Here is a 24,301-nt window from a genome sequence, read left to right on the forward strand (position 1 = left end):
AAAATTTTCCCCCCATGCTACCATCGATTCTTTAACTTGTTCTTCTTCCAGTTTTAACTCTAGCAAAAACACATACAGCTTTTTAATACTATGATCATCAGCTCCCATTAAAATCTTATCCAAATTAGTCAAAGCATTGTAAAACCCTTCTTGCCTACAATCTTCTCGATACCTAGAAAATATTTCCATATATGAAAACCAATCCATCTTAAATCCCTGTTCCTCTAGTTCCTGTTTTAATTTGAGTTCACCCTTTTCATCTAATAGTTCCCTATACCTGATAGTTTGTTCCTTTCTAAATATTACGGGATAAGAAAAAGCCTCTGCTGTGGATATCCAAACAGGTATTTTCAAATAATAAAGTTTCTTAACCTTCTCCCAATTCAGCCATAAAGCTTCACGTATTTGATGTCTTCTGAAATACCCTTGTATTTTTGTTCCTTTGTACCATAAGAAAGCATGCCAACCCATCAACAAATCATGTCCCTCCAAATTTAATAGTCTAGTATTCCTCAGAGTTATCCATTCTTTCACCCACGTTAAACTTGCAGCTTGATAGTATCATTCAAAATTGGGCAGACCGAAGCCACCCCTTGATTTAGCATCTTGTAACAGCTTTAACTTTATTCTCGCCTTTTTCTTTTGCCATATATATCTCGTTATCATTTTATCTAAGTCTAAACATTTCTTTATCCAACTTGATTGGAATTGTCTGAAATAAATACAGGATTCTAGGCAAGACATTCATCTTAATGGTTGAAATTCTACCAATCAAAGACAATTGTAAATTGCCCCATTTCAACAAATCTTGCCCTATCTGTTGTTTAAGCTTGTTGTAATTATTTTCTTTCAAAGCACTACATCTTGGTGTTAAATGCATCCCCAAGTATTTCACTTTGTTTGTAATCTGCATTTTCGAAATCTCCATCAACTCTTCTTCCTGTTTTTTCAACATATTTTTAGTCATTACTTTCGTTTTATCCTTGTTAATTTTCAAACCAGCTACTTTTCCAAAATCTCCAATAATTTCTATTAATTTACTTATTGTTGTTAATGGTTCTTCGGTGATAAAAACCAAATCATCTGCAAAAGCTTGGAGCTTGTCTTCTTCCTTTCGAATCTTCATGCCCTTTATCTCTTTTTCTCCTCTGACATGTCTATTTAAAACTTCTTTTTTATTTTTATTTTTATTATAAATTAAAAACAAAAGACAGAAAGAAGACAATAACAAAACAAAATCACATACATATGTTTGAGGTTGATTCAACCCCCATATACATACAGTTCCTAAGTAACGTTACATATCATCATACTATAGCTTCAATTAAATTTATAATATTTCATCTTGCACTTATTAGTCTTCTTGTATCTAATATTACCTTATATATATTTAGCTTACTATTTTCAAATCTGTGCTATATGCTTTCCTAACATCTACCTCATATCATTTTTACTTCTATCCATTTATACCATTTATCCCAGCTTTGATTAAATATTGATTCATGTCTATCTTTAAGAATATATATTAGTCTATCACATTCTGCACACCACAAAATTTTGTTAATAATCATCTGGTCTGATGGTACTTCTTTCTCTTTCCACAATTGTGCATTTGCAGTTCTAGCTGCAGTGGTAATGTGAATAAAAAGGTACCAATCTATTTTCCTTACGCCCCCCGGGTTTATTCCTCATAGGTAAACCTCTGGTCTCAGTTGAAAGCTAACTCCTGTAATCTCCATGAGCCAATCCTTTATCTTACTCCAGCAGCTCTGAGCTTGTACACATGTCCACCATTGGTGGTTCTATTTAAAACTTCTAATGTCAATATAAACAACAATGGGGATAAAGGACATCCTTGTCTCGTGCCTTAACTTAATCCCATAACTGCAATTCCCATAAACTATTTCTCATAAATGCAATATTTGTGTGAAGGCAACAAAGGCTATTAAATGTATGAGTCAACGTTCTTTCTGGTTCTTTTATTTTATTTTTTTATTAAAAAGTTTTATCCAGTATTACAACAATTTTTTCCCATCCCTCCTCCCCCCCTTCCCTCCTCCCCCCTCTCCCTCCAACCCCCCTCTCCCCCACCCACCCAGGACTTCCCAGAGCAAATACAGGGTATAACATTTAACAAACATAAACTAAAATATGCTAACTTTCTGTAGGCTCCAAACTCCGCCTTGCTCTTTAACTCCCCTTTCAACTAACAAAACATAATTCAAAAAGAAAACATTGGTTTCATTCATAGGCTATTTGAAACTTTTTAGTCCGATATTTGTTTTGAATACAGTCAATCCATCTTCTCCGTTCCGATATATATCGTTCATTTGAATGGTCCTTCAAGTATGCCGAAATTTTTGCCATCTCTGCTAAATTCACTACTTTTAATGTCCATTCTTCAATAGTAGATAAGTCTTCCTTCTTCCAATACTGCGCCACCGAAAGTCTGGCTGCTGTTATTAAATTTAAAATCAATTTAGTCTCTATGACCGTACAATCTGTAATTATACCTAACAAAAAGAACTGTGGAGTAAATTTGATCTTCTTTTTGAGAATGTTTTGAATAATCCACCATATTTTTATCCAAAATGCCTTAATTTTTTTACATGTCCACCATATATGATAATACATGGCATCATCACATTCACATCTCCAACACTTAGGTTGAACTTGGATACATACAGGCTAGTTTTTTAGGATCTAGATGCCACCTATAAAACATTTTATAAAAATTGTCTCTTAAGTTTTGGGCTTGCGTAAACTTTACATTTCTAACCCATATTTTTTCTCACGTTTCCATCATTATTGGTTCTTCAATATTTTGTGCCCATTTTATCATACAATCCTTAACTAGCTCTGTTTCTGAATCTATTTCTACCAATACATTATACAACCTTTTTATATGCATTTGACTTTGGTCTCTAATTTGTTTTACCAAATTCTCCTCATTTTGTGAGATACCAATTTTCTGATCTTCTCTACATCTAGCTTGCAGCTGTCCATACTGAAACCATGTTTGAATTATCCTTTCTTCTCTTAATTGATTCAAAGATTTTAGTTGTAATATACCTCCTTCCTTATTAAGAAGCTCTTTATAAGTAATCACATCTTGTTTTTGCTCTACACTTATATTCTCTATCGCGTGTCTGGGTATTGCCCACATTGGTAACTTAACGTTTAATTTATACTGATACTTTTTCCAGACATGCAGTAAAGCATTTCTTAATATATGACTTTTAAAAGTCTTGTCCACTTTCTTATCATATAATAAATAAGCATGCCAACCGTAAACCAAATCATATCCCTCAATATTCAATATTCTTTCTTCTGTTAAATTCATCCAGTCACTAATTGCTGATAGGGCAGCTGCCTCATAATATAATCTTAAATTGGGCATTTTGAGATCTCCTCTTTCACGTATATCCTGCATTATTTTTTGTTTTATTCTCGGTCTCTTCCCTGCCCAGACAAAATTATTAACCCCCTTCTGCCATATCTTCAAATTTTCATCTTTTTTAAGTATTGGTATCATTTGAAAAATGATAATTTTTCAAAGATAATTGTAATTTTTTCCAATTTTCCATCTCTCTCTGTATTTTTTGCCACAACGGATCATAATTATGCTAAAATAATTTCGCATTTGATGTCATAATATAAACCTCTAAATACTTAACTTTTTTAACTATTTCAAATCCTGATAGTCTTTCTAATTCATCTTTTTGATTTGTAGTCATGTTTTTAGTTATTATCTTCGTTTTCCCTGCATTTATTTTGAATCCAGATACTTGTCCATATTGCTTAATTACTGTATATCCATTAAACCTACAACCGACTGTAATGGTTGGGTTAAAGTAACAACCAAGTCATCTGCGAATGCTCGTAATCTGTAGTCATACTGCCTAATTTTAATTCCATTTATTTTATCCGACCCACGTATCTTACTCAACAAAAATTCCAATAATGGAGACAAGGGACATCCTTGTCTTGTTCCTTTTTCTATATTAAAAGTATCTGTTAAACTACAATTAATTATAATTTGCGCTGTTTGTTTCTGATATATTGCCTTAATAGATTGTGTAAAATATTCTCGGTAGTACTAGGGTTTAAGGCACCCTGTTATTAAGCTGCTTAAGACCAGCTGCCTGCAATTACTGCAGGGTTCGAATCTCGCCAAGGCTCAAGGTTGACTCAGCCTTCCATCCTTTCTAAGGTAGGTGAAATGAGGACCCAGTTTGTGGGGGCAATAAGCTGACTTTGTATAAATATACAAAAGTATGAAGGCTATTGCTGAGCACATTGTAAGCCGCCCTGAGTCTTCGGAGAAGGGCGGCATATAAATCAAATTAAAAAAAAAAAAAAATTCTCCAAACTGCATCTTTTCTATTATTTTCAATAAGAAATGCCAATTCAATCGATCAAATGCTTTCTCCGCATCAAGAAATATTAGCACCGCAAGGATTTGGTTGTTCTTCCCCAAATACTCTAATAGGTTAACAATGCCGTACATTAGTCTTCATTTGTCTACCATTTATAAAACCAGTTTGATCATTATGAATCATTTGTTGCATGACTATCATTAACCTATTTGCTAGTATTTTAGCAAAAATCTTGTAATCTGTATATAAAAGTGATATAGGCCTATAATTTTTTGGCTGGGTGTGGTCTTGCTTCTCCTTTGGAATCAGAGAAATAAAAGGCTATTAAATGTATGAGTCAACGTTCTTTCTGGTTCTTTTATTGAGAGGGTTATTCCTTCTCCCGCCTCTCTCTTCCTTCAGCCGAGCAGAAGTTCTTATTTCTGGCTGTTCTTCTCCCCATCTCAGAATTTGGCTTACGGCCATACAACCACTAGTTGTCTGCATTCTGCCAGATGCTCCAGATGTTCTCAGACCTTAGGAGCACAACCTCACCTTGTGCCAGGAGCACTCTGAGCAGGAAGAAACCAAATCCTCCTCCTCACATTTCCATGGTCATCTCTTCAGCAGCAACATTTTTCTTTCCCATTCCAGTTTCCTTCTATGGGTGAGAAAGAAGGATAAGAAATGAGTTTCTTTCATGAGTTACTTGGAGGTGTAATTTCTTTTGTCCTCAAACAAAGAACAAGAAGGGGTCGCTTGCAGTGGTGGGCTTGGCGGATTTTGGAAATTGTTCTTCAGGTCACTGGTCCAAAGGCAGGGAAAAAAAAACAAGCCTCAAGCCAATGGGTCTGCCAGGGAAACATATAGAGGAGAGAAGGTGGGGAAGGAAGGAAGAGGAGGAAGGAGAGGAGAAGGAGAAAGATGGAAGGAAGAGGAGAAGGGAAGGGGAAAGGGAAGGGGAAGGAGGAGAAGGAGAAAAATGGAAGGAGGAGAAGAAAGATGGAAGGAAGAGAAGAAGGAGAAAGATAGTAGTAGTAGTAGTAGAAAGATGGAAGGAAGAGGAGAAGGAAAAAGATGAGAAGATAAAGAGAAAGGGAAGGGGAAGAGGAAGGGGTAGGGGAAGGAGAATGACTGTGGGGTCCCAACTAGGTAACATCATCAGTGATAGTAGTGAGTGGCGTTTGCAATCTCAGAGAGCACCATCTTTCCTCATAGTCAACTACCAACTGCTGGCAGAGAAAAGAGGCCAAGCCAAGACGCAGAGGGGAACAACCAACGCAGTCAACCTGTCTATAAAGCCGAAGCAGAGGGCAAGGCAGCCTATCTGGAGGAGCTTGGCAAAGACCAGCATCCTGTCTCAAAGGTTTTAAGAAGGAACCGGCCAAGAACAGGAAGGCTGCTGGGCTCCAAATGCCCGGAGCTGGTTGGCACCCTTCCACCCCATCCCTTCCTCCACCCCACCAGGCCTTAAGGAGATGGAGGCCACGGTTGGTGAGAGCCAGCAAGGGGAGGGAGAGGCTCTGGGGAAGGTCTTCTCCCAAGATCTCCTCCCTCCCCTCTTCCTTCTCTCCCTCCCCCCCTCCTTGCCCCATTTCTAAATAGCTGCAAAAGCTGAAAGGAAAGGGGCATATCTGGGACTTGGCAGAAGCTGAAGGCAAGGGGACGAGGTAAAATAACTCTCGAGGCATTTCTCTTTTTTCCCCTGTTCCTTTAAATTGCTGGGCAGAGAGTGTGGGGTATGAGAAAAACAGGCGCTTCAGCCTTTCTTACCTTGAAACAATCATAGGCACCCAGCTGTGACTGTATTCAGCCTAAAGTGCTGAATAAATGTTTTCCCTCTTTAACAGTCAGGTTCCCAGGGAAAATATTATGTTTTGTGTATATTATTTCTCTTGAAGTCCAGGGAGGAGCAGGGCATTGTGACAAGATGCATCTCTTCCCTTTTGTGGCTCCAGATACCCTTTGGGTCACCTGAAAAAGAGACGGTCATCTTAGTCAAACCCCTCATGGCTTTTCCAGTCTGCAAAACCACAGTCTGGTACCACCCTATAAAGCCCTAGTAAGACCACACCTAGAGCACTGCATCCAGGTTTGGACACCACACTATAAAAAAGATGTGGAGACTCTAGAAAAAGAGAAGAGCAACCAGGATGATTAAGGGACTGGAGGCTAAAACATACGATGAACGGTTGCAGGAACTGGGCATGGCTAGTCTAGTGAAGAGAAGGACCAGGGGAGACAGGATAGCAGCCTTCCAATATTTGAGGGGCTGCCACAGAGAGGAGGAAGGGGGTCAAGCTATTTTCCAAAGCACCTGAAGGCCACCCAAGGAATTTATTTATTTATTTATTTATTATTCAAACTTCTATACCGCCCTTCTCCTTTCGGACTCAGGGCGGTGAACAGCCAAAATAAAAACATTTATACATAACATTACAATTAAAAAATAGATTTAAAATAATTAATAAATTTGGCCCATAATTTAAAACTTGTCAATTTAAAATCAGTATCAAAATTTTAAAACCAACCCTAAAATCAAAACAGACCGGCTAACTGAAAAAGTAAGTTTTTAGGGCCCGACGAAAAGTCCGGAGGTCGGAGATCACTCGTATCTCTGGGGGTAGATTGTTCCATAGGGTAGGTGCCACCACAGAGAAGGCTCTCCTCCTGGGGGTCGCCAGCCGGCATTGTCTGGCCGACGGCACCCTGAGGAGGCCCTCTCTGTGGGAGCGAACCGGCTGGTGGGAGGCTATTGGTGGCAGAAGGCGGTCCCGTAAGTACCCCGGCCCTAAGCCATGATCACCAACACCTTGAAGCGCACCCGGAAGTCCACCGGAAGCCAATGCAGCTCGTGCAGGAGAGGAGTCACATGGGAGTGCCCCGTTGCTCCCATAATCCCCTGCGCAGCCGCATTCTGCACCAGTTGGAGCCTCCGGGTGCACCCCAAGGGGAGCCCCATGTAGAGGGCGTTACAATAGTCCAGACGAGAGATGACGAGTGCTTGAGTGACCGTGCGTAGGGAGTCCCGGTCCAGAAAGGGGCGCAACTGGCGTATCAGGCGAACCTGATAAAAAGCCCCCCTGGCCACGGCCGTCATGTGCCCTTCTAAAGACAGCCGCGCATCCACCCCTATCCCGGGCCCTCCAGAGATCATCCACCAACACCACCAATGCCGTTTCCGTGCTATACCCAGGTCTGAAGCCGGACTGGAGCGGATCCAAATAGACAGCTTCATCCAGGTACTGGGGAAGCTGTCGCGCCACCACACTCTCAACAACCTTCTCAATAAAACGAAGATTGGAGACTGGACGATAGTTAGCCAAAGCAGCCGGATCCAGGGATGGCTTCTTGAGGAGAGGCCTCCCCACCGCCTCTTTCAAGGCTGCCGGCAGGACACCCTCGCTCAAAGAAGCATTGATAATCCCCTGGAGCCAGCCTTGTGTAACCTCCCGGGAAGCCAGCACCAACCAGGAGGGACACGGGTCCAATAAACATGTGGTGGCGTTCAGCCGTCCCAAGATCCTGTCCACGTCCTCGGGAGCCACAGGATCGAACTCCTCCCAGATAACACTCTCAAGGCCTGCCTCAGTCATCTCGTCTGAGCTAACCCAGTCGGCGGCCAAGTCTCCCCGAATCTGAGTTATTTTATCATACAGATACTGTATAATAATGGATGGAAACTGAACAAGGAGAGATTCAACCTGGAAATAAGGAGGAATTTTCCTTTTTTTTTTGAAGTTAATTTTTTTTTAAGTTAAATAATTTTAAACTTCAAATATTTGTTTAAGTTAAATATTTTTTATTTTTTTATATCACATATTCCATTTCTATGTTGAACAGTGTGTTTTCTAGGGGTTCAAAGTGTTAACATATAAACATCATCATCATCATTATAATCATATATACATAAACATATATGTGATAATATCAATTGCTATTGAAAAGTATACTATCTTCCATTATAGTATCGATTACCGTATTTTTCAGAGTATAAGACGCACCTTTTTCCCCTCTAAAAGAAGGTGAAAATTTGGGTCCGTCTTATACACTGAATGTAGCCCCGCCCAGCCTCTCAAACGGAGCTTTCCAAGGCTGAAAACAGCCCCTTAAAGGGAGGTTTCAGAGGCTGAAAAAAAAGCAAGGCGCAGAGCTCACAACCAACGAACCTGTTGCTAAAATTCACCTCTGGGAACAACTGATTGGGGGTATTCCGGGAGGCCGATCCACCTGCCAATCAGCTTTTTTGGACTCCAGGGTATTTGTTTAATCCGGTGGAGTGAAAAGCAGAAAGATAGACGGTGCTTGGTGTGTTTGTAGCATGGCCATGCCTGAGAGACCAAAGCCGGAGTGATGGGAACAGATAAGGGCCAAATAAATTCAAGCTAATCGAGGCAGGAGCGGAGGGACCTCTGGAGCCGAGGAGCAACTTGCAAGTCCAGCTGCTAACGGTGAGTAGCTTTTCCCTCACGAAGGGGGATCTGTGGGGCTGGTGCAAGGGGAAATCCTGGACCTAGTTCCTGACCAAAGGGGTAAAATGTGGAAAGACAGAAAGGGCTGGCTGACAAATCATGGTTAATCCTGAGAAGGGATCCCTCCAGCGTGGGGAGACGAATGATCCCAAGGTGTGCCTGGGAAAGTAGGATGGGTTACAACCACATACCCAACTCAGTCTGGGAAGATTGTTTGTACCCACTGAATATCTCTTCCCGCCCCTCCCCCCAATTTTTTTTTTGTTAGTTTATTAAAATGTAAAATACAGAAATGCAAAGAAAAATGAAAATAATGGGAAAACAGGGAAAGGGAAGGGAAAGAGGAAAAAGTCCTACTCAAGGAGAGAAGAAACCTAGAACTAAGGAGAGATTTCCTCACAGTGAGAACAATTAATCAGCTTCCCTCCAGAAATTGTGCGTGCTTCATCACTGGAAGATTTTAAGAGGAGACTGGACAGCCACTTGTCTGACATGGTAGAGGGTCTCGTCTCTTCTCTTCTCTTCTCTTCTCTTCTCTTCTCTTCTCTTCTCTTCTCTTCTCTTCTCTTCTCTTCTCTTCTCTCTTCTCTTCTCTTCTCTCCTCTCCTCTCCTCTCCCCACCCCTCCCCTTCTGTTCTATTCTCTCTTCTTCTTTCCTCTTTCCTCTTTATTATTGTATTGTATTGTATTGTATTGTATTGTATTGTATTGTATTGTATTGTATTGTATTGTATTGTATTGTATTGTATTATTGTATTGTGTTCTGTTCTGTTTTCTGTTCTGTTCTATTCTATTCTGTTCTATGCAGTAGAATAATGCAATAGAATAAGGTAGTTATACACAGCCTCAGCTTTTTACATAGTAAATATAGCCATTTCTATAACAACAAACCTATCTGACCAGCAAAACTCAAAATCAAAGTTTCATATTTGTCAAAAGACCTCAAAAGTGGTTTCCAAATAGAAATGAATTGTGCTCTTCAATCAGAGCAGTCAACTTAGCCACCTCTGCTAACTCCATCAATATTTGCAGCCGACCCTCCAAAGTGTCCCCCACTGAATATCTCTGGACATGACTTAGGTGGTCATTCTCTGGATCCTCCTTTCCTCATTTTTGAAAATCTGGATACCTTTCCCCCCTTTTCCGTTTGGCTGTTTGAAGTTTTTGCCTCTTTGGTGAGATGGTAGGAGAGGCTTGTAAGTCTGTTTCAGCAAAAATAATAAATAAATCAAGGTTTGTCAGCACCACTTCCAACTCACACAATTAATTAAAGAGCAGATTATGGATCTCAGTTATGGACTATTGACATTTTGCATTCAGCTGAGTGGCTGGTACACATCCCAGTTCCTTGTGAAAATGACTCACCTGGGGTCAAGGGCTTCCTTTTGTCTTCTTGTGGCCAGGAGTTGTATTTCCCCTCCTCTTTGTGGTGTGACAGCATTTACAAGAAAGCCACAAAAGAATTAGAGCCAACAATGGTGAAAGAGTGTTAATGATCTGGGACCAAAAGTCTACAGAACTCATATGAGTTTAGGAAAACAGATCTGGGAACGCTTCTGAAACGTTCTGGCTGCTCTAGGAATAAGGACTCCCTCTCTCTCTCTCTCTCTCTCTCTCTCTCTCTCTCTCTCTCTCTCTCTCTCTCTCTCTCTCTCTCTCTCTCTCTCTCTCTGTGTGTGTGTGTGTGCGTGTGTGTGTCACCTTCCTTCCTAAAATCTCATCATCTTCATCTGATCTTGCAGAATTGGCTCCTTCAAGACGCGGATCACTGTGACCTGTGAATGGCTGATCAAAGCCACTGGCAGGGACGTGACCAGAGGCTTGAAGAAGAGATAAAAAAAGAACATTTGGCTGAATGCAGGACTCAGGAAACCATAGGGCAAATCAGAATTTCAAAGGAGAACTCTGAGGGGTCTGATAGCACCTTTTGCGACCCACAGATTTTATTCGAAAGCAGAATCCTTGAGCTGCAGCTTTCACAGAATAACAAATTTGGAAAGGACACTGGAGGTCATCTAGTCCAACCCCCTGCTCAAGCAGGAAATCTTGTGTCATTTCAGACAAGTGGCTGTCCAGTCTCTTCGTGAAAACCTCCAGCGATGGAGCACCCACAGCCTCTGGAGGCAAGTCGTTCCACTCATTAACTGTCCTCACTGTTAAGAAGTTTCTCCTTAATTCCAGGTTGCTTCTCTCCCGGATTAGTTTCCATCCCTGGCTTCTTGACCTGCCTTCTGGTGCTTGGGAAAACAGGTTGACCCCCTCATCTTTGTGGCAGCCCCTCAAATATTGGAAGATGCTATCATGTCTCCCCCAATTCTTCTCTTCACCACACTAGAGATACCCAATTCCTGCACCTGTTCTTCACATTTTAGTCTCCAGACCCTTGAATGAACAATGTGTATTGAAAAAGGTGCTACCAAATTTCTTGAGATTTTTTTTTAAAAAATTTGATTTATATGCCGCCCTTCTCCAGAGACTCAGGGTGGCTAACAGTGCGTTAAGCAATAGCCTTCATCCTTTTGTATATTTATACAAAGTCAGCTTATTGCCCCCACAATCTGGGTCCTCATTTCACCTACCTTAGAAAGGATGGAAGGCTGAGTCAACCTTGAGCCTGGCGAGATTCGAACTTACTTTAATTGCAGACAGCTGGTGTTAAATTACAGTGCTTAGTCTGCAGAGTTATCCAGGCTCCATAGACTAACAGGGCTCTCCTTCTATAAAGGAACTTGGGGTGGTGGTCTTGGTGGACCCCCAGCTCCTGGTCTGCAAGGTTTTCTGTGCCTTGTTCCCCATCAGTGGTCTTGGTGGCAGCCTTACCCTCAGCCTTTCTGTCCTTCTCCCTGCTCAATTTCCTCTCCTGTTGTCAATGAAGACCCTCAGCCACCCAGGTGGAGCGGACTAGAACTCGAGTCACGGCCGATGTTGAGATGTAAAGGATTCAGGAGTTGGAACATTTACAACCCACCAAAACTACCTACTCACCTCAGGAACCTGTCCAAATTAGGTGAGAAGTGAAACCTTTCTGGAAGACTTATATTTGGTCAATGTCTTGCTGGGGCCATTCCAGTGGTGGGATCCAGCCAGTTCGCACCACTTCGGGAGAACCGGTTGTTAACTTTCTGAGCAGTTTGGCAAACTGGTTGTTGGAAGAAATCATTAGGGCAGAGAATCGGTTGTTAAATTACTTGAATCCCACCACTGGGCCATTCTCTTGGCTATCTTTCTTTGGGCCAAGAATCCTTCTTCAGAATAATAGGTTTGGAAGGGACCTTGGAGGTCTTCTAGTCCAACCCCCTGCTTAAGCAGGAAACCCTATACCACGTCAGACAGAAGGTTGTCTAATCTCTTCTTAAAAACCTCCAGTGATGGGGCACCAACAACTTCTGGTGGCAGGCAGTTCCACTGGTTAATTGTTCTGACTGCCAGGAAATTTCTCCTCAGTTCTAGGTTGCTTCTCTCCTTGATTATTAGCTTCCCTCCATTGCTTCTCCTCCTGCCTTCAGGTGCTCTGGAGAATAGCTTGCCTCCTCTTCTTTGTGGCAGCCCCTGAGATATTGAAACACTGCTATCATGTCTCCCCTAGTCCTTCTTTTTGCTCGACTAGACCCACCCAATTCCTACAACCGTTCTTCGTATCTTTTAGTCTCCAGTCCCCTGATCATCGTTTTTGCTCTGCACTCTTTCTACATCTTTCTTTCTCACTCTAGATTTTTATCTTTCTTCATCATTGGTAAGAGGAAATGCGGTAAAGCATTACTGTCTTCCGGTTTCAAACATCGCTGGTGGCTTATAAATCTCCACCAGAAGCAAAAAAAAAAGCCATAATATGCCATAATCCCTGAACATTATAGCTTGGGAATCTTGCCCATCTGTTAGACAGGGAAGGTTTTTATTTCTTCCTGCATTTTTATCCGTCTCATGAGTCAACTATTTCACTTGGGGACATTACGAACTTTAACGTGCTCCAAAACCCTGCTGTGCATTCATCAAATTCTTCTCATGAGGAAGTCGGGCACTTTCGGAGCATGAACTGCTGTCCTAGGTTGAGTATGTAGGAGTAAAAAGCTATTGAATACATTGCAATAAGTGCAATGTATTCAAATAAGTGGAATAAATGGCTGGTGCCAAGAATTTCTTGTCAAACCTAAAAGATTGATTTCTGCTTGCAGTTTTTTCCTCTGTTACGAAGCTGGACAGAAATTTGCCCATTGCTATTAGATGATGATGATGATGATGATATGATCCATTCAGTCATGTCCAATTCTTGGCGATTCTAAGGGCCAGTTGGTCCCTCCACATCTTCCGATCTTGCACTGAATTCTTTGAGTCATTTTGTGCTCTGGCTGATGTCAGCTTTGATGGTGTTCAGCCAACATCGTCTTTGGCAGCCTGGTTCCCTTTTACTTTTGGTCACCACACTATAAAAAAAGATGTTGAGACTCTAGAAAAAGTGCAGAGAAGAGCAACCAGGATGATGAGGGGACTGGAGGCCAAAACATACGATGAACGGTTGCAGGAACTGGGCATGGCTGGTCTTAATGAAAAGAAGGACCAGGATAGCATCTTCCAGTATTTGAGGGGCTTCCACAGAGAGGAGGAAGGGGGTCGAGCTGTTTTCCAAAGCCCCCGAAGGCCAGACAAGGAATAATGGATGGAAACTGATCAAGGAGAGATTCAACCTGGAAATAAGGAGAAGTTTTCTGACAGCGAGATCAACCAACCCATGGAACAGAAGTTGCCTTCGGAAGTTGTGGGAGCTTCATCACTGGAGGCTTTCAAGAAGAGCCTGGACTGCCATCTGTCAGAAATGGTGTAGGGCAGTGTTTCTCAACCTTGGCCACCTGAAGATGCGTGGACTTCAACACCCAGAATTCCCCAGCCAGCTTTGCTGGCTGGGGGATTCTGGGAATTGAAGTCCACGCATCTTCAGGTGGCCAAGGTTGAGAAACACTGGTGTAGGGTCTCCTGTTTGGGTGGTGGGTTGGACTAGATGTCCTACAAGGTTCCTTCCCACTCTGTTAATTTGTCTGTCAATCTGTCTACTTCTAATTCTTCTCTGCATAATTGCTTTGCATGTGATTTTGCATGGCTGGCTGGAGAATTCTGGAAGTTGAAGTTTATAAGTCTTAAAGTTGCCAAGTTTGGACAGTGGTCTCCCCAATCTTTGTGGCTTGGCGATCTGGTTTGGGGGAAGAGGGGAACCAGGCTGCGCGAGCGATAGGCTGGCCTGCATACAGCTGGCATGGAACTGCATGTGTGCATGCATGCAAGCCCACCTAATGCGTGGCCTGGTTCCGAATAGGCCATGGCCCACTAGTGGGGGTTGGGACCCCCTGAGTTTAGAGATACCCGTTCAGGTGTTGCATCCGAGACTTTTGAAAAGTTGACATTGCTTCTGATCTATTTTTAGTGCTATGCAAATTGCGCCAATGAAATAATGTCCCTATTCTATGCATAATGTGCAGAGATCTTGTGAAATTCAATCTCTGTGTGTGCGTGTGTGAGTGAGAGAGAGACAGGGAGAGTAAATCAATGGAGCATTTCAAATCTTACCAAAGTTATGCCTCCCGTTTGGGGACAGATTCAGATCTAGAACTGATTAGTCCCCAGCACTGATTTTCGTGTTTGCTGAGGGCTTGTTGTGAGTCGGAGGTGAATGCAGCGTTTCCTGCTATAAAACTGCTTGTTGTTCCGTCCACAGCAGCAGAGTCAACACCAGTTTAGGACGGGCCCTGGTGGGGAAAACACGGGAGGGAAGACCATATTTGCTAAATCTTGTAGCAAAGCAAATGTAAAATTCCACCTGACTTGGGACCCAGGCCAAGCTTTGCCCTGGCCTCCTTCTGATTGGCTGGGACTCCCCTGGGAGGAAGGGGATAAAATCGAGGCTGGTCCAGGACTCACCTGAAGCACCTGCGGGTGGAAAGAAAGAAGCTGCGGTGGTTCACCCTCCAGGAAGGACATCCAGCCCTTTGGACCTCCTCAAGAGATTGAAGGAGGTGAGTGGTGGGGAAAGAAGGAAGAACTAACCCCTCTTGAAGGAAGGGTGGGTGAAATTATGGGACGGCCCGAGAAAGTGGGCAGAGGAGAAAGAGACTTCAATAAACCCACCTTGATTTTTTTAATGGGATTGTGGACAGTGTGTGGGAAAGGCCAGGGGAGGGAAGAGGCAGGGGAGCGATTTCAGGAACGCTCTTGATGGTCCTCTGGGAGAAGGGCAGAAACTTGAAATCCCAAAGATGCTTTTCTCAAAGGGCAACTGGACTTTCTGTTTTTTCTTTGAAGACGTTTTGCTTCCCATCCAAGAAGCTTCTTCAGCTCTGGCTGGAGGGTGGGGAATGGAAGGATTTGTACTCCTTGCACACAGAGCTAGCCATTTGCATTCTTTGAGAGAGTCATTGAGGCCACTTGGAGGTTTGTCCGTGTCCTCAGGGTCACCTGAGTGGTGCTTCCAAGGGCTTCAATGACCCTCTAAAAGGATGCAAATGTCCAACTGTCTGCAAGGAATATAAATCCTTCCATTCTCCACCATCCTCTCAGAGCCGGAGAAGCTTCTTGGATGAGAAGCAAAAGGTCTTCAAAGAAAAAAACCAAAAAGTCCAGTTGCCTCTTGAAAAAGCACCTTTGGGACAACCATGACCGAGATGATGGAGAACCTCCATTGACTTTCAGAACCTTGAAGGTATCTCCAACCCTCCTCTGGGTCCATGACCAGCCCTGATGTGTTGAGTACGGGAAGCCAGCTCCTCATTGTCCCTACGTGGCCCTGCCACACCTTTCCTGATCTCTCCCCTCCTCGCTTGCAGGATGAAGCCCATCATCTGGGGGTCTCTGCTGGCCGTGACCCTCTTGGCAGGCCCTGCATCAGCTCAGAGTTGCAGACCCCTACCTACAGGTAAGGACCACCAGAAGACCCTTCTGTGCTGCGTGTACGTAGATATAGTTGTAACTCTGGCCATTTCAGAGTCTCCAGGTCCCCTCCAGGTCTCCTCTGAGATACCAGCAGCTTCCAAAGGTGCTTTTTCAACAGGCAACGGGACTTTGTTTTGCCTTGAAGACTGTTTGCGTCTTGGGTGGGAGGCAAAAGGTCTTCAAGGATGAACAAAGTCCAGTTGCCTTTTGAAAAAGCATCTTTGGGGCATCCATGACCTGCAGGACGGAGACTCTCCATGGACCTCCAGCAGCCTCCAGCATATTTGGGGCCGTGCCTGGTTGCTTGAAAGGAAGAATAAGGAATGAAGGGTCTGCCTTGGGAGACCAGGGGCTCCAGCTTGTACGTTTCTCAACAAAGTGGGCACTCGGCCCTTTCGTTTTCATTGTGGTGCAGGAGTTTCTATGGTAGCACAGGGGTTAGAATGCAGTTCTGCAGGTTAACTCCGCCAACTGCCAGCAGTTCGATCCTGACTGGCTCCAGGTTGACTCAACCTTCCATCCTTCTGAGGTCAGTAAAATGTTGGGGGCAATTTTTTTTTTTTAAATTTGATTTATATGCTGCCCTTCTCCGGAGACTCAGGGCGGCTTACAATGCGTTAAGCAATAGCCTTCATACTTTTGTATATTTATACAAAGTCAGCTTATTGCCCCCACAAACTGGGTCCTCATTTTACCTACCTTAGAAAGGATGGAAGGCTGAGTCAACCTTGAGCCTGGTGAGATTCTAACTTGCAGTAATTGCAGACAACTGGAGTTAAATTACAATGCATTAGTCTGCTGAGCTATCCAGGCTCCAGGCAATTTGCTGACTCTGTAAACTGCTTAGAGAGGTCTCTAAAGCACTCTGAAGCAGTGTATAAGTGCTATTGCTAAGTGGGAAGGAAGGAAGGAAGGAAGGAAGGAAGGAAGGAAGGAAGGAAGGAAGGAAGGAAGGAAGGAAGGAAGGAAGGAAGGAAGGGCCATGGTGGCATAGTGGTTAAAATACTCAGCCCACTGCCAGGAGTTTGATCCTGACCGGTTCAAGGTTGACTCAGCCTTCCATCCTTTTGAGGTCAGTAAACTGAGGAGCCAGATTGTTGGGGGCAAGAGGCCTGACATTTGTAAACCACTTAGAGACGGCTCTTAAAGCCCTGTGAAGCGGTATATAAGTCTAAGTGCGATGGCTATTGGAGTTGTGGATTTTCCATCACCGGAGGTTTTCAAAAACAGATTAGACAACCATTTGACCAGGATGGTATAAGATGAGCAGAGGGTTAGACTAGAAGACCTCCAAGGTCCCCTCCAGCCCTAGGATTTTATGTTCTGTGATGTACCTTTTATGGTTTTCTAATCCACAAACACCCACTACACAACATTTGGGTGCCCCCTGGAGAGGACTGGAGAGATGAAGCCTATAGACGGAAAACTGGGGTGGGGGTGGGGAATGGCCCATAGTCCTGGGCCAACTGAATCTTTTACTCTCCTGAATCTGCCCACTGGCTACAATTCCATCACCCACGTGGTCTCCAGTGGAGCAACCTTGCATTCCGATTATGCATATATTTATACCTAGGGATAGATCTCACCAGTCAGAATAAAGCCTCCTGCTCTGTTGAGGTCTCATTGAATCTGTTGTGATGATGTCCATTTCTTCTCATGCCAGTTTGTGGCCAAGTGGGGAGGGAGGAAGAGGAGGCCAAGGAGGGTTCCTCCCCCAGTAGCAAAGACATGGAGAGCTGGACTCGGCTTGCTTCCCTCCACCCCTTTCTCGCCCTTCAAAAGTCACACACCCCCAGTCCCCCACAGAGAGGGGGCCCTCGTGGCTTTGCACCTTCCCTTCTTCTTCTTCTTCTTCTTCTTCTTCTTCTCCTCCTCCCCAGCACCTTCTCCTCCATTCTCTCCTGCAGGCGTAGAGGGAAGAAACTTGGCCTTAGGGAAGCCGGCCAACCAGTCTTCCATCCATCACCATAACATTGTTGGGTCAGCAGACAAAGCCGTGGATGGGAACTGCGATGGGAACTGGTACAACAAGTCCTGCATCCACACCAAAAAGGAGATGAACCCCTGGTGGTTGGTGGACCTGGGGGAGTCTCATAAAATCTCTGTGGTGCTGTTGAAAAACCGCGAGGACTGCTGTGGCAAAAGGCTGTATAAAGCGGAGGTCCACTTAGGGAAATCTCTGGAAGACCATGGAACAGCCAACCCTCTGTAAGTTGCTCAGAGCCAGTCACCCCTCACTGGGGTCCTCCAGGGGTTTGGGGCATCCCTCACTCAGAGAATTCACAAGCAGGGTGTATGATTTTGGGGGGCTGTTGAGCATGAGATGCCAACTTTGTCCTGGGGTCCAAGGTGTCCTGAGTCCATAGGTGTGGAGATTGTGAGATCACCTCCCTCCTTTCTCCCCCAAGAGGCAGGGAAAGACCTGATTAACATCTGGCTAAGTTATGGCCTCAGATGTTGGGGGGAGTCTGCGAACTCCACCTGATTGTTAATTTTTTGCTATCATTTATGTTGCAAATCTATAAAACGGGTTCCTTCAGAATTGGGTAAAGCACCTGATATGAGGCTATAGTAGAAAGGGGGTTTTCTCTGCTTGGATTTTGTACAAAATTCTGCTCCCTGCACCTCAAAGAGATGCTCTTGATGTGGAAAATATGCTTCCAAAGTGTTTTGGAGTGGGAATTGCAGAGTCAAGGAGGAGGATAAGAAAGAGGAGGAGGAGGACGAGGACGAAGAGGACGAGGAGGAGGACCATGGGTTTCTGAGCTTGGTGGTTTTCTTGCAGATGTTTCATTACCCAACTAGATAACATCATCAGTGCTAGCAGTAGTGGGGATTGCAGAGTCGAGGAAAGGAGGAGGAAGGGGGAGAGGAAGAAGAGGAGGAAGAGGAGAATTGCGGGTTCTGACCTCGGTGGTTTTGTTGCAGATGTTTCATTACCCAACTAGGTAACATCATCAGTGCATGATGTTGTATGGTGATCACTGAAAGAAACCCCTTCAAGGGAATGAAACCAAGCTCAGAGAGCACCAAGGACCCCACAAATAAAGATGGACTTGATCATTATATTCCGCTCATGAGAAACTGTTGCACAAGGGAGCAAAGGAGATATTTTCCTTGGTAGAGCAATCAAAATATGTTTTTTAAAAAACCAGACCCTCCATAGGTCTTCCCACTCGCTTAATATTTCCAATTAATCAGAATATTAGAGGCACAACACCCAAGGCAGCAGAGGACATGAGGTCTGGACTGCTGCTGAAATGGGGCTGCCCTTGAAGATTTGAGAGGGGGCTGTGTTCACAGGGTGAGCATTGGGTGACAGCAGGTGGGGGGCCAGAAGGACTGCTCTCCTAACGGGACCTCTCTTGCCCCACAGCTGTGGGATTATCCTGAACATCAGCCCGGGCTCCATCACCACCATCTACTGCAACGGGCAGGAAGGCCGCTACATCAGTGTCCACTTACCCAGGGAGGACTACCTGACCATCTGTGAACTGGAGGCCTATGCCAGCAAGTAGAGAAGCCACGCCTTGCAATGGGGGTGATTAACGTTCCTGCAAAATGTCAATTGCTCTCCAAAAAATCCGAATAAACAGGCTGCTAAGATGCATTCTTGAGTTTCTCTGATTCTTGGTCATCCAAGGGAGGGGAGATTTCTGTGATGGCCAGGGCATCTGCTGATGAACAGGAGAGAAAATCTTTTGTGGGAGGTGGGCTTTTTAGTGTCTCCCCACCACAGACCCTGGCTGTTGTCCCCAGCAGGAACCCAGAATTCAGATTAACAGAGTCAGAAGGGACCTTGGAGGTCATCTAGTCCAACCCCCCCTCCCAAGCAGGAGACCCCACACCATTTCTGACAGAGGGCAGTCCAGTCTCTTCTTGAAAGCCTCCAGGGATGAAGCTCCCACAACTTCCGAAGGCAGCTTCTGTTCCATTTATTGATTGTCCTCACTGTCGGAAAGTTCCTCCTTATTTCCAGGTTGAGTCTCTCCTTGATCAGTTTCCATCCATTATTCCTTGTCTGGCCTTCAGGTGCTTTGGAGAATAGCTTGACCCCCTTCCTCCTCTCTGTGGCAGCCCCTCAAATATTGGAAGACTGCTATCCTGTCTCCCCTGGTCCTTCTCTTCACTAGACTTAGCCAGGCCCAGTTCCTGCAACCATTCATCGTATGTTTTAGCCTCCAGTCCCCTCATCATCTTGGTTGCTCTTCTCTGCACTCTTTCTAGAGTCTCCACATCTTTTTTATAGTGTGGTGACCAAAACTGGATGCAGTGCTCTAGGTGTGGTCTTACTAGGGCTTTATGGAGTAGCACTTAGTCCTTCCTGTTGGCAACTGTTGGCAACCATCCAGAGATTGGTATAAGACAGGCAACTATATAAATATTTTAAATAAATACATAAAACTCCAGTTGACAAACGTTTCTGTGATGACATATTGGCCAGTCCTGCAGGTGCCACACAGTACTTTGGATGCCACAGAGAGAGCTATGCACACACACACACACATCTTGCCATTGTGCACAATAAGGCCCTGAATTCACCTGTCCAGAAAAGTTTTGAGGACCCTCAGAAATGGACTTGTTCCCTTATTTGCTCATCTCCTCTAAGATAGTCACCTCTCCTGGTGTTCTGCCCCAGCTACGGACCCCAAAGAACGCAGCACACACAAAGTCTGTACAAACCATAGTTTACTAAATTAAATCAGTCTTTTTCAAATAAAGGCTGTTAATTAACTTTTTTAACAGCCTACAAGAATCCAAAGAATAAATAATCGTAATCTTACTATGGTTGGCAGAAAGCCCAGAAGCAATTTGCAGGAAATGGATAAGAGAACTAAGATCAGGATGGGAAGGAAAGTGAACGAAGTTGTTCCCTGCAAATTGCCTCAGTCGTTGTCCTTCCTTAAATAGGCTAAGGGAGTGGCCAATTAGCCCCAAGCCTTACTCTTAAGGAGACCTCCTCCTGAGGTCCTCCTGCCTTTTAATAGCACTGCGTGCTCGTGCATCGAGAAGAGGCTCCTCCTCTTCGTCCTCTTCACTTAAGGGAGCTTCTGGAGCTTCTGAAGGCCCTGGCTGAATCCCCACCTCTGGCACCACCTCTTCTCCAGCCTCCTCATTGTCCAACTCGAGTGCCAGCTGCACAGGCTGCTGGCGCAGCACCACACCAGCCTCCTCACTGTCGGAATCAGCTACTAGCTGCACAGGCCGCTGACGGGGCACAACACCTGGCAGCTGGAATCTGGGCCTGACTGCCTGCCTCCCTCCCTCCCTCCCCCCACATTTTGCCAGTCTCTCCTGGGGGTGGGGGTCAAGGATCCAGGCAACACTCAGGCAGCTCAAGGCCCAGGGACCGAGGTAAAGGCAGTGGAGAGACCCTGCCAAGGATGCCCGGAGGATTGCAGTGGGTCTCTGGGATGGGCAGGGCCTTTGGGTGAGTCCAGGGAGACCAAGGAAGTGCCTCAGTTCTTTGTCTGTTCTCTATCACTTCCCCCACGCACATGTGACATGATAGCATCTTCCAATGTTTGAGGGGCTGCTACAGAGAAGGGGGGGGTTCCCCCTTGTTCTCCAACGCGCCTGAAGGCAGGAACAAGAAGCAAGGGATGGAAAGTCCTAATGTTCCCTTGTATTCATATCCATCTCGTGTATTCATAATTATGTTTGTACTTATGTTATCTAATACATGCTTGATGAAATAAATAAAAAGTAAAAGTAAAATAAATTAATCAAGGAGAAAAGCAATCTGGAACTATGGAGGAATTTCACTGGAGGCTTTCAAGAAGAGACTGGAAGCCATTTGTCTGGAACATTATGGGAGGGGGAGCAGGGGGATGGACTAGATAGGAGACCCTCAACACTATTATACCTTCACTTTACTCTTCCAAACATTTAATCCATGGACCACCAGGAGGCATCAATGATCAATGAAACCAAATTACTACCCAGGGCACACACTGTGTAAAAACAGAAGGGGGGGAGTCATGTAAACCCCCCCCCCCACGGGGGCAAGTCGTAACCCAACCTCTGTGTGCCTCTCCTTGCCAATTTAAGGGAAGACGGACTGTATGTGCCATTCTGATGGAGCTTCAGAGCATCGGAGAGAACTAGAATAAAACTGGAACTGCCATGAAGGTGAGCTGACCAAGAAGCTCAAAGACCTCTGAGGGTGGAAAGTCACCTGTGCCATCCTGACAAGACAACGGCATGCCTGGGGTCTCCTGGGATTGAGTTCAGATGGGGGGATGCCTCCTTTTTCACAGAGGAGCTTTGGGGCTGAGCTACTCCAGAAGCCTCAACAGTCCAGGAAGTGGAGTCCTTGGTGCTCCCTGAGCTTAGCTGTCCCCATGCAGACACTCTGTAGAGATTCTCCGTCATCCAGGTCAGGGTTGTCCCAAAGGGGCTTTTCTTTTTCAAGAGGCAACTGGAGTTTCTTGTTTTTTCTTTTGAAGACGTTTCACTTCTCATCCAAGAAGCTTCTTCAGCTCTGACTGAATGGTGGAGAATGGAAGGATTTATATTCCTTGCAGACAGCTGGTCCTTAGCACTTGTTCTGAGAGTCATTAAGGCCACTTGGAGGTTTACCTGTGTCCTCAGGGTCACCTGAATAGTGCAAATGGGTGTGAAACACCTTTCAGCAGTTCCAAGAAGGTTCCACGCCCATTCCTCATTCTCCACCATTCAGTCAGAACCAAAGAAGCTTCTTGGATGAGAAGCGAAACATCTTCAGCAATGGGTGGAAACTAATCAAGGAGAGAAGCAATCTAGAACTAAGGAGAAATTTCCTGACAGTGGGAACAATTAATCCGTGGAACTGCTTGTCTCCAGAAGCTGTGAATGCTCCAACACTGGAAGTTTTTAAGAAGATGTTGGATAACCATTTGTCTGAAGTGGTGTAGGGTTTCCTGCCTAAGCAGAGGGCTGGACTAGAAGACCTCTAAGGTCCCTTCCAACTCTGTTATTCTATTCTAATCTGTTCTGTTCTGTTCTGTTCTGTTCTGTTCTGTTCTGTATTTTCTATTCTATTCAAGGAAAAACCAAGGAAGTCCAGTTGCCTTTTGAAAAAGCACCTTTGGGACAACCACCTGGAGGATGGAGAATCTCCATAGACCTTCAGACATCCATTTCTCTGCGGGCCTTTTTGTGCAAGAGGGTTTCCCAAGACCAAAAGGCACTCCCATCTCCCACCAACAAAGGCAGCTTATTCCACTGCTGCCCCCTAGAGGAAGACCCAGGTTACTGTGTTCCTGATTTGGATACTTCATGCAAACCACAGAAGGTTCATATTTCTGCCAAAATATGAATAGAGCTTCATCAATTGCCTTTCTTGCACTTCCTTGTTCAGAGATCGTGAAAGTAGCTTAAGCAGGGAAGTGAGATAAGGACGGTGTACATTCCAAGGACAGTTTCTCCTTAGGAAAGGAGAAATTAGGGGCCCTGGGAAGGAAGGAATGTAAGAAGGAAGGAGGGAGGGAGGGAGGGAGGAAGAAACAGGAAGGAAAGAAGAAAGGAAGGTGCTTATGTAGAATGATGTAAGGAGAAAAGTGAGTGACTGAGAAAGGACTGGTATTCTATAGAGGGTGGCTTATCGTAATGTTTATTATCCAGGGGTGGGTTCTACTTACCTTTACTACCGGTTCGCAACGGGGTCACGTGCACAAGTTCTGGTGGCAAGCTGTTCCACTGGTTAATTGTTCTCACTGTCAGGAAATTCTTCCTTAATTCTCGGTTGCTTCTCTCCTTGATGAGTTTCCATCCGTTGCTTCTTGACCTGCCTTCTGGTGCCTTGGAGAATAGGTTGAGCCCCTCTTCTTTGGGGCAGCCCCTTTATAAGAACTTTCATGAGTCATGAATTTGTGTTATTTATTTATTTTATTTTATTTATTTTATTCAATTTATATCCCGCCCTTCTCCAAGTGGACTCGGGGCGGTGCACAGCCAGACTAAAACACATATCAATACAAAATTTAAAATTATTAAAAGAATTAAATAACTGTGGCCCAAAAAATTTAAAACATTGGAACTAAAACCCCTTTGACAATTTAAAAAGCTAAAAACTAAAAAGGGGAGGGGGTTTCACGCCAGCAACACGCCAGTGTTATCCAGGGCTACTTTATTTTAATCACTTTATCTATGTCTCTGTTTGATATATACTGAGTGAGGAACTCTTTTTTACACAGCTGGGAAACCCTTTCTGCTAACTTGACTGTTTGGCTGAAAAGAGAGGGAAGCGTATTAATCCTTCGGCAGTGAGAATTTAGAAAGAGAAGAGACCTTGCAAGATCAGCCATCTGTCCCTGGCATTTGGCTTCAGGCTTCCTCCTGTTATTTTTTACTAACAGAAAGTTAGAAAAATTTGGAAAGAAAGGAGTTGTTCTTAGTAACAGAGATGAAACGATAGAGGAAGTTTAAGTTTAAGATAACAATAACTTTATTGTCATTTTTTTACTGTGAGCACACTGGCCCATATTAAAAATGAAATTCTGTTGCCTGTTCTCAACAGAAAGCATATATCTACCCAAGCACACACACACAACACACGCATACACATGCTATATA

General features: G+C 44.3%; 1 protein-coding gene across 1 annotated transcript in view; it reads left to right on the forward strand.

Annotated features, from left to right (window-relative positions):
* The window catches only part of LOC132709198 (uncharacterized), a 75,872-nt gene that overhangs the window by 7,449 nt on the left and 44,122 nt on the right, over window positions 1-24,301 (forward strand). The window contains exons 5-7 of the mRNA XM_087890774.1: window positions 15,640-15,728; window positions 17,626-17,953; window positions 19,122-19,259. Of these exons, the coding sequence (XP_087746900.1) occupies window positions 15,640-15,728; window positions 17,626-17,953; window positions 19,122-19,259 (555 nt within the window). The remainder of the gene's footprint in view (window positions 1-15,639; window positions 15,729-17,625; window positions 17,954-19,121; window positions 19,260-24,301) is intronic.

The sequence above is a fragment of the Pantherophis guttatus genome, chromosome 3 (genome assembly GCF_059756535.1).
Source record: "Pantherophis guttatus breed Tessera chromosome 3, ASM5975653v1, whole genome shotgun sequence".
NCBI classification, from domain to species: Eukaryota; Metazoa; Chordata; class Lepidosauria; order Squamata; family Colubridae; genus Pantherophis; species Pantherophis guttatus.